Here is a 10,715-nt window from a genome sequence, read left to right as displayed (position 1 = left end):
ATAATTTACAGTCAAAAACTGTAAACTGATATTCCCAGAATTCCCTGCATGACCCTCCACATTTGAAAGCATTTTGTTTAAATAATCATGGTTTTTTAATAGTTTTTGTTATTAGTTATGTATATTTGGGCTTTATGTTACATCTTCTGTTGTTTAATGAAAGTTTAATGCATTATTTAAGTATCATGTGTGTTACCATGATGGTGTTTTGTGTTTGCATGAATGACTCTGTGCACCTTCTATATATTAGTATATACTTCTGCTTGTGGCGAAGCTACTTGTGATGAGTATATATATATATATATATACACACACACACACACACACACAATGTTATTTAGAATGTTATATTCTATATGAACTATATTTCGGTTCATGATCAATGACATGTTTAAAGACTTTCTATTCCTGTTTGCTGGAATGAAAAATATTTAACTTTTTAAGAGTTTCAGACCTTATTTTGTGCTCGGGTCATGAAAATTGCCAAATATTGAGTCATAAACACAGCACTCTACATGTTAAGCAGCATCTTTTCTCTCTGTTACCATCTGCATATGTTCACCTTTCTTCAGTTGTTGTGAGTTAGTTCGCTCCCCCTCACCTCATTTCAGACTGTATAAATGGAGAACAGATCCCAGCAGGACACTGGGTTGTGGGGTGATGCTCCTGCCGTGAGCTCCGAATGCACTGGCATCTCCAGCATTGTGTTTCATTGCACAGGTCATGTGGCCGGGGTGAAAGCAGTTGGCTTTTGTTATTTTGCTGATTACAAGACAAAAACCTGATGAGACTGGTTTTTGTGCTTACAGAGAGAACTGACAGGCAAAACTAAAAAAGGAAACTATAACCTTTAGAAATTTTAATGACAATGTTGTCATGATTTACTCACACTCTTGTCATTCCAAACCCATTTTCTGTTATTTTTTTCTTTTTAAATTATTTTCATTTCTAGATAGTTCTAGAACTATCCCTTTAATCTGCTGCTTTAATCTGTTAAGAGACTGAGAAACTTGAGGCAGGAACATTTATTGCTCAAAGATTACTCTTTTAATGGATATTTTAACATTTCTCAGATGTTTCGCCTAAAATTTGTTAGGAGAGATAAAAATAGACACAAATTGTTGACATACAGTAATGGATCTATAAAATGTGTATAGCAACTCAACTTTTTTAAGGTCCATCTTAAGTTCTTTTCATTGCAGACTTTTCTGAAAATTTAGATCAGTGTTTCTCAAATTTGTTTCAGGTGGTGAGCTGTTTTTTACCCACCAAATCCTCTAGACACAGCTAAGCTTACTGGGGTCCAGAGAAAAATCTGAGAAGCAGGAGACTATAACAAAGGTATATTTGTTTCAAATGAATATACTTGCTGTCTAGAAGAAACTTAAAGATTTGTGATTTTTCTTTCCTGCATGTTTCACAGTCTATATACACTACCATTTAAAAGTTTGGAGTTGGTAAGATTTTTTAACATGTTTTTGAAAAAAGTATCTTATGCTGACCAAGGCTTCATTAATTTGATCAAAATTACAGAAAAAAACAGTAATATTGTGAAATAATATTACTATTTAAAATAACTGATTTTTATTTGAATATTTTTCAAAACGTAATGTATTCCTGTGATGGAAAGCTGAGCATCATTACTCCAGTCTTCAGTGTCACATGATCCTTTAGAAATCATTCTAATATGCTGATTTGCTGCTCAAGAAACATTTATTATTATCATTGTTGAAAAAATTTTTGCTTCTTCATATTTTTTGGAAACTGTGATACATTTTTGATTAATAGAAAGTTCAAAAGCATTTATTTAAAATAGGACTTTTCATAACATCATCAATTTTACTATTACTTTTTATCAGTTTAATGCATCTTTGGTAAATAAAAAGTATTAATTTTTTTTTAAATCTTACTAACCTCAAACTTTTGAACAGTAGTTTATGCTGAATGTTTCGCCACAGTTAGAGAGAGGCAGCGACCAAGAGAATCTCTGACAGCAGCACAGCTGGACAGAACTTAAAGAAGACAGCACTTTCTTATGACTGATCAGAGACAGTAAAGCCCAACCGGACCGCTGTGATCTGCTCCGCTTCTCTCCACATGATGGATTCCTGCTTGTCCAGATTGTACAGCCTCTTAATTCATGGCCTCAGTGGTGGAACAAATTCCAGCTCATACATCAGCCACTTTCAAAAGAAACCTCAAGACTCCCTATAACTAGACCTCACACAAATACACACACAAACCTGCACTGCAACAAACTGTATTTGTTGTATTATGTACAGTAGGCCTTTGTATTGGTAGGAAAATATATATAGCATATATATAATATATAACTCGTAATAAGACAGTATAAAAAGGATTTTTACTTTGTGTTGAATTTTCACAGGCGCACTCTAAAAAATGCTGGGTTAAATATAACCCAGTGCTGTGTTAAAAAGGGACAAACCCAGCTATTGGGTTGTTTTGACCCAATAGCTGGGTTTGTCCCTTTTTAACCCAGCATTTTTTAGAGTGTGTGAATGATTGTGTGTAATGGTGAGTGATGGTAAGTGATTTTAAGTAATGAGGAATAATGGTGAGTGATGGTTCATTGATTTGGATGAGAGTGAAATAGCTTATGTGATGGTTGCATTTGGCAAGTAATGGTAAAAAATGGTTAATGGTGTGAGTAATGGAGAATAATGTTTATTGATTGTTCATTGATGGTAAAGGATGGTAAATAATGGTGTGTGGTGGTTTATTAATATGAGTGATTTTCAGTGTTTGAGTGATATTAGTGATGGTAACTAATGATGACTAATGGTAGGACTGATAGTTACCGGACTGCAGACCACAATTAGAAACTGGCAAAACAGTCTTCAAATAAACTGCATTGAATGGATTATGCAGATTGGTGAAAAATTGTGGATAGTGTTCACTAAATAATGGGTGAGTGATGGTTTATTTATACTGTAAATTATGTTCGTTTTTGGAAAGCAATATTAGTGATGATGAATAATGCCAGGATTGTTAACTAGTTAATGGATTATAAACCACATTTATAAACTCATAAAATAAAGAAAGGCAAGGCAATGCATATGCATCGAATGCATAATGGTGAAAAAATTGTGAAATGTTGGTGAATTACGTTTCAGTGATAAGGTTGTGAAAGATGTGCTGTGATGTTGAGTGATGCTGGTGTTTCTCAGAGCAGGTGGATTGTCAGCAGCAGTGAGGGAATCACCGAGCACACTTGCACGCTCCTCTAGTGCTCCACAGACCTTCATTACTCCAGTCTGTCGATGTGAGACGCGGATGACAACGTTGAAATCGCAGGTGCACGAATCGAACCGTCCCTTTGCAGACGTTATAACGAAGAAGAGGGGTTATATGGTGAGTCATTCTGTGATGGTGAGTTTGCGCTTCTTCTTCGCGTTTCTTCAGTCATTGATCGCAGTCTAACGCTACAGCCATACATTGAATGCGGGCATACACGATTGTCAACGGCGTGTTTCTTATTCGCTTCACGCGTGTTTCTACAAACGGATTAATTATTAATGTAAGATGAGTGAATATTCAGAGACCGCAGAGATCATTGGGCTTTGCTTTGTTGGATATACGTTCAGTTCAATAATTTAAAGATGATTTGTGGGTTATAATGTGCCGATTCATCCACACCATGACTTTACAAGGATGCATTTTAATGCATCCAAAACATGTTTGTCACAAACCGGTGTTCAGCGTGAGCTGTAAATGGATGAATCTCATGAACCACATTTCACCCTCAAATTAAAAGGAAAAACTACGAAATTATATTTGCATTCATATTTTCATTACAATTCATCACGTTTCCATTGACTGTATTGCAGAAAATAATTCGATATCATTTAAACAGTAATATTATTAATTATTAATATATTTCAAGGCTGTATTTGTTGTACTACCTTTAAAATCGACTGATTTTAATAAAAAAATAAACTGACCAGACAGGATGATTTCATTGCTTTGTTACAGTTAATGAGAATCTAATGCGAACCATCATTAAGAATAATGAGAATCGCAGCCAAACCTCAAAAGTTAAACATCGTGAGACTTAACATTGAAAACTAGGGAGAAAATGAGTTGAATTGTACTGAAAATAATGCAGAATATATATTGTGTCATAAAAAGCCATTGAATGCATTTTATTTATTTTGGGGTGAAATACAATCAATACACTGATATGCACCTCATGAAGCAAACTTGTGTGTTTTGAGCCAGAATAGTTTTACAGCAAATCACCCGTGTAAAGCCAATAATCAGCCTATTCTGATGGGTTCTCTCGTGCATTAGGTCTGTTGTCTTTCTCTAACGCCTCACACCATCATCAGTAAATCAATCCAGATTTCTGCAGTGAATATGAAGGCATGCAGTGAGTCACAGCACACATTAATGCTGCCTTCACATTCATGCAAAACAAACCCAACCACTGTATATTCCCATTCAGATTATTGCCTCGAAATGAATCAGATTTTTTTTAAAAGTGCATGTATAGGAACAACCTCCATTTTATTGAGAAGCCTTGCACACTTTTGACCTTGTAATGTTTTGACATTATGAACCATATTAAGTCATTTCAATTTCATTAGGTACTGCAAATGTGATGCTTTTCTCTTTGTGTTAAAGGAATTAATGTAGCAATACAGTAGGTCACAATAGCATTAGCCGTATAAAAATATACTAGAACATACAATGTTAAATGACCGTTATTATTATTGCCAGATGCTGTTGTGCCTTCAAGAGCACAGAGCCCACTCAGAAACAGAGCCACATTCAGCCCTGTGCTTCTCATTATGATGGTTATCAGAGCCACTGTGTGTTTTGCATTCATAAAAAAAAACCTTCTGTTTGATTGACACTCAACTGTCTTTCTCTCCTTGAAGTGCCTGTTGTTTGCATCCCACAAGGGTTACAAAAATAGCACAGAGAAGGGAGAAATGTGCAAGAAAAAACATTTAGATGTACATTTTCTACTCAAATTGGCATTTGTAGACTTGAGAACTGCAGTGAATGTAAAGCATTCACATACAACCAGAACAAATAATCAGAGGTTCATTGGGAGGAAAACAGTGTAATATCCGATTCTTTTCAGCATCAGCTCATCTTGTTTTTCTGATCATGCAAGTTAGGAGTTCTGCCGTTGCATGTAATTGAATCACTACTCGTTCTTGTCTATGTGTGTTTCAGTGTGTGTTTTATTCGCTATGATTCATCCATTTATTCCTTTTTTGGGGATCTAAGAAAGATGAGTAAGACGGCGGGGGCTCGGAGACCGTTCGCTATCCTCGCAGAGGTCCTGTCTTAAGGGATTTTATACCTTCTTAGATTCGCTGTGGATCAGTAAATCTGGCTGACACGCATTTCCCATAAACTCCTGCCCACTCACCCCTCCCTCCGCATTGACCCTGCACACTTCAGCGATCAGAGATTTGATTATTTTGGATGGGGTTGTATATAATAAAGAACGTAAGGGTGATTCAGTGTTATTGTGGATCCAGACTGAGCGTCAGCCACTGTGCTGCAGTGTATTATGATGTGGCCAGTAGTACTGAAGCAGCTCTGTGTCTCTGTGTGTGTGTGTGTGTGTTTTAAAACAATGTTCCTTCTCTTTTATGCTTTATAAGGTTGTGTGTGAGATCTCTGGGAACAATCGTGAGCAGAATGCATAGACACATGACTAGAGAGTCCTTCCTCATCCTCTTCCTCATCATCAGCCTGGTAAGAGCAGAGACGGACACATATTTTTCTTCTTTGGGCCTGTGTTGGGCCATAGATTTACATGATTATATTTCACAAATGTGACCATTATTGACGTTTAATGAATTACTATTACAATTGCTTATTTAAAGTTAGTGTTTTGAACAAACCCCTAACCCTCATTATTAAACATTGGGTGTCATGATTTTGTCTGGTAGACTATAAAATAGCCATATTTAGAGACCAAAGACTAAGCAACCATCCAGAAAACCCTAGAAAGCAGCTACCAGTGCCCTAGCAACCATTCAGAACACCCTAGCAACCAAAGTATTATTTAAGTATTATTTTTATACTGTTATAGTTTATATTAGTGTTCTGAATTAGCTTTTATTTATTCTTTTTTTCCATTTTAATTTTAGTTTAATTTATAAAAAATATTTCTGTGCTTTTGTCAGTTTTATTAGGGCTTTTTTTTTTTTACTATTACTATGTTGGTTTCATTTATTTTTAATTCAGTTTTAGTTTTTATTCATTTCCATTTTCAAGTTTATTTTCAATAATTTTAGTTCTTAAACTTATTTCAGTTAGATTCTTTTTTTTTTTACACTTTTACACTTACACTTTACCTTCCTTAGTTAACCTCAGTTAATGCATTAACTAGCAATAACTAATAATGAGCAATACATTTGTTACAGTATTTATGAATCTTTGTTAATGTTAGTTAATAAAAATACACCTGTTCTTAGTTCATGTTAGCTCAGATTCATTAAGTAATATTAACAGATTTAAGTTTTGATTTTAAAAATGTATTGGTACATGTTGAAATTAACATTAACTTGTGGACACCTTGGAAACAGGTAGTAGCACTAAAACAGAACTAGTTTTTGTATTTTCTTCTTCAGTGTTCACAATGCTAGTGTGTTTCACCAGAGTGTTACTACTCTGGCGAAACACACTAGCATTGTGAACAGGCAAGCAGAAAATACAAAAACTAGTTCTGTTTTAGTTCCACTACCAGTTTCAAAGCATATCTGAAAGGTTGACTTTTAAAAGAAGAAGAAAAACACATTCTGAGGTTTTGTGATAACTGTAGTGTGATAAAAGACTTCTTGGTAATTTCCCTACAGCGAGGTAACAAGCAAGAGCATGTTATCTTTAATCAAAATAAAGAGAAAAGATGTTTGAATGGTTTGGTGAGAATGGAGGGTTTTGTTGATTTGCATAATAAGTCCATTGAAAAATATTGCTCAGATGTTGCTCTTATATAGTGATTTAATTTCACCTCTATATCTTCTCACTTAAAATAAAGGTTCTTTATTGGTTCACCTTTAAAATCCATGGAGCCTTTCAATTGCACAAAGAAGTCTTTATAGTGGAAAAAAGGTTGTTTAGAATTTTAAAAATGTTCTTCACACTAAGAAAAAATGGTTATTTATGTGTATTTTTTTTCAAATTTTTTAAATGCCAAAGCGCAGTATTTTACATGCGTGTGTTTATTGATATACTCAGTAAAAATAATGGTACACCTGTATTAAGTCTAATTAAAACCTAGTATTTGAGTCTATAAATGCAGTAGAATTCAGAATCCAGAGGGCACAGTGTGGTCAGTAGCAACGAAAAGGGAACCGTCATTTATTAAATTATTTTTGTTTCTGGGAAGGTTTTATTTTTGTTGGAATCCAGACTGCAGACTGGATCGTTTTAGATTGGCGATTTTGAGCTCTGACCCCTGACCCCACCAATTAAGGCCTGAATGTCCCAAAAGAAGGCAAAACGAAAGGTTGGGTATAAGGGGTCAAGTGTATATATCTGAAATATTAAATGCCTCATTTTACATAATTAATTTTAGGACTTTCGCATAACATTTCAGTAACCACAAACATTAGATTACAAGTTACTCAGAGTGTGTATTTTCAGTAAGTTGCAGGGGGAGGTAACCATAGCAACAGTTGGCTCCTCAAGTGCTTTCCATTCGGATCAATGGACAGTACATCATGTGATGTCATTATTTGGCACTTTGTTTTAGATTTAAATTGATCCCATCAGTTGTGTTGTATAATTCACACCCTACTACAGACAAATCATTGTTTTGCATTTTTGACACCACATTTGTTTTTATCTGTGCATGTTAAAAGAAACTTACACACATTGCTATACATTTTAAAGGAATAGTTCAACCAAAAATGGAAATTTACTGAATATTTACTCACCCTCAGGTCATCCAATATGTAGATGACTTTGTTTCTTCATCAGAACATATTTGGAGAAATGTAGCATTGCATCACTTACATGTGAATGGTGAATGGGTGCCGTCAGAATGAGAGTCCAAACAGCTGATAAAAACATCACAATAATCCACTCTAGTCCATCAATTAACATCTTGTGATGTGAAACGCTGTGTGTTCGTAAGAAAAATCCATCAAGATGGATTATTGTGATGTTTTTATCAGCTGTTTGGACTCTCATTCTGACGGCACCCATTCACTGCAGAGGATCCATTGGTGAGCAAGTGATGCAATGCTAAATTTCTACAAGTCTGTTCTGATGAAGAAACAAACTCATCTACATCTTGGGTGGCCTGAGAGAGTACATTTTCAGCAAATTAAAATTTTTGGGTGATCTATTCCTTTAAACCAATTAAACGTATGCTTTATGATCAACAGATATCATATCACAACCATCACTGTTCCTCCATGTCTTCTTGATGGTTACAGACGTTTGGCTGGATGTGGAGTATACAAAGATTTCAAACCAGGTCACACGGGTTTAAGGTGGTCAAGCTGGTTTTGAAACATGGTAGCAGGTTTTTTTACTGGTTCAAAAGGGTTTAGGACAACCGGTTTTAGCTGGATTTTTACAGAGATGGACATTCAATCCAACACAGTAACAAACCCTTCTAACAGCAAAGACAGAAATAACACAACTTCTATAAAAGATAAAGTGTGTGAGTTTTTTTTATTTACCCCCAGAGGGGTAAATAGACAAGACCAGCACAGATTTTGCAGGTTGATTTTTCATCTTGATTATATGCAGGCAAGTTGTTAGTGGAAACGTTTTTGTGGCATGAATTCAGCTGCTCTTTGTTCATCCTGCTCTTGTGTTGTTCTGGTTTATTTATGTGTTTTGTCTGTTTGTTGATCCAGATGTGGCCCATACATTCAGAGATCTCCAACTGCGTCATCAAACGTGAGGAGGAGAGATGCTTGGAGCGAATCGTCCTGCACGACACAAAAGATGACGAAAAGTTTGGTAAGTGAAAGCGAAGACTATCTAACCCACTGTATAGTATACTATGTATACAGAGTATATGCATAGAATATACAGATGAGCAAATGTGGCAAAATGTCAAGTGTACATCTAGTATGGAATTCTGTTACATAATCCAGTGCGTTTAATCTTCCAATTACAATGTGAAAGATGAACAGGAAATGATAACAGCTGAAGTTTTCCCTTTCTAGAGTAATTTTCAATCTAACTGCATCAAAACAGAACAAACTCTTTTGCACATGTCTGAATCACAGTGAACCGCGAGCTGATGAGTGAGCTGATAATAAGAGCATTTTTGTAAAGAAAGATTTTGACTGATGGGTCAAAATATAAAATATAAGCTGGTTTCTATAAAAATGCTAGTTTTTTTAATAAATATAATTTGATTAAATCAGGCAAAACTTTTTGGTACACTACTGTTCTAAAGTTTGGGGTCGATAAGATATTGTTCTTGAAAGAAGTCCCTTATGCGCACCACGGCTGCATTTATTAGATGAAAAATACAGTAAAACTAGTAAAAAAAAAAGTGAAATATTATTACAATTTAAAATAACTTTTCTATGTGAATATATTTTAAAATGTAATTTATTGCTGTGATGCAAAGCTGAATTTTCAGCATCATTACTCCAGTCTTCAGCGTCATATGATCCTTCAGAAATCATTCTAATATGCTGATTTGCTGCTCAAGAAACATTTCTTATTATCATCAATGTTAAAACATTGATGATAATAAGAACAACAAAATGTTGTTGAATATTCTTGTGGAAAATGTGATACATTTTTCTTTAGGATTTTATGATGAACAGAACTGTAGTTTCTGCATCCATATGGCTTTATTGGACTGTGTAAGAGCATGTAATATGCCAGACAGGGATGTCAGCAACCATCAAAGAACTGCTGAATCATTTTTTTTTTAGCCGATTCACTGAAATGAACACTTGAATTCATGGAAATGATTCGAATATGTCACAATGCAACATTCCATCTAGCGTGTTTTCCATTCCGTACTTCCCATCTCGATATCAGTCCTTTGAGACTTTACAGATCTTCTTTATGCACCAAGAGCTTGTATCACTCCAAAGAGAAAGGAAAAATTGAAATCGCATCATATGACCCCTTTAAGCAGAATCGAAATGCACGCGTCTTATCGAATACCCGGTTCTTGGAAATTTGGAAGCGGTTCTAAAATGGAACCGGTTTTCGATACCCAAACCTGGTAAAGACATAATGTTACAAAATATTTATTTTTCAAATAAATGCTGTTCTTTTGAACTTTCAATTCATCAAATAATCCTGGAAAAGGAAAATTACTGTGTTACCCTTTCCACAAAAATATTAATCAGCACAACTGTTTTCAGCATTTATAATAATCAGAAATGTTTCTCGAGCAGCAAATCAGCATATTATTCTGAAAGATAAGACTCGTCCACGCCCTCCTAAAACGCCTCGTTCTAACACACCCCCACATGTCTACATCACTGTGTGGGAAGATTTGCATAACGCCGCCCAAATGTTCACGCAAAGAAAGAAGGTGTAACTTTGATTCTCGCTGTAGTATTGTTGCCGCCGCCGCCATGTTGTGGAGACGCTGTGTGTTTCGTTGTGAAAGCGAAACTACTTTGTTTGGCCTTCCAAAAGAGGACACAACTAGAAATAAGTGGTTAAGTTGTATTTACAAAACTGTTCCAGAACAGTTCTACCCAAATATTCAGATGTGTGCAGCGCATTTTATG

The 10,715-nt window shown here is 35.2% G+C and overlaps 1 protein-coding gene across 4 annotated transcripts in view; it reads left to right on the top strand.

Annotated features, from left to right (window-relative positions):
- The first annotated feature begins 5,638 nt into the window (after positions 1 to 5,638).
- The window catches only part of LOC107663529 (pituitary adenylate cyclase-activating polypeptide type I receptor-like), a 35,525-nt gene continuing 30,448 nt past the window's right edge, over positions 5,639 to 10,715 (top strand). For all 4 annotated transcript variants that reach the window (XM_016453764.1, XM_016453763.1, XM_016453762.1 and 1 more), the window contains exons 1-2: positions 5,639 to 5,736; positions 8,859 to 8,964. In XM_016453764.1, the coding sequence (XP_016309250.1) occupies positions 5,680 to 5,736; positions 8,859 to 8,964 (163 nt within the window). In that variant the 5' untranslated portion in view covers positions 5,639 to 5,679. The remainder of the gene's footprint in view (positions 5,737 to 8,858; positions 8,965 to 10,715) is intronic.

The sequence above is a fragment of the Sinocyclocheilus anshuiensis genome, unplaced genomic scaffold, assembly GCF_001515605.1.
Source record: "Sinocyclocheilus anshuiensis isolate Anshui unplaced genomic scaffold, SAMN03320099.WGS_v1.1 scaffold2181, whole genome shotgun sequence".
In the NCBI taxonomy this organism is placed as follows: Eukaryota; Metazoa; Chordata; class Actinopteri; order Cypriniformes; family Cyprinidae; genus Sinocyclocheilus; species Sinocyclocheilus anshuiensis.
This window is presented reverse-complemented; position numbering and strand designations above follow the sequence as displayed.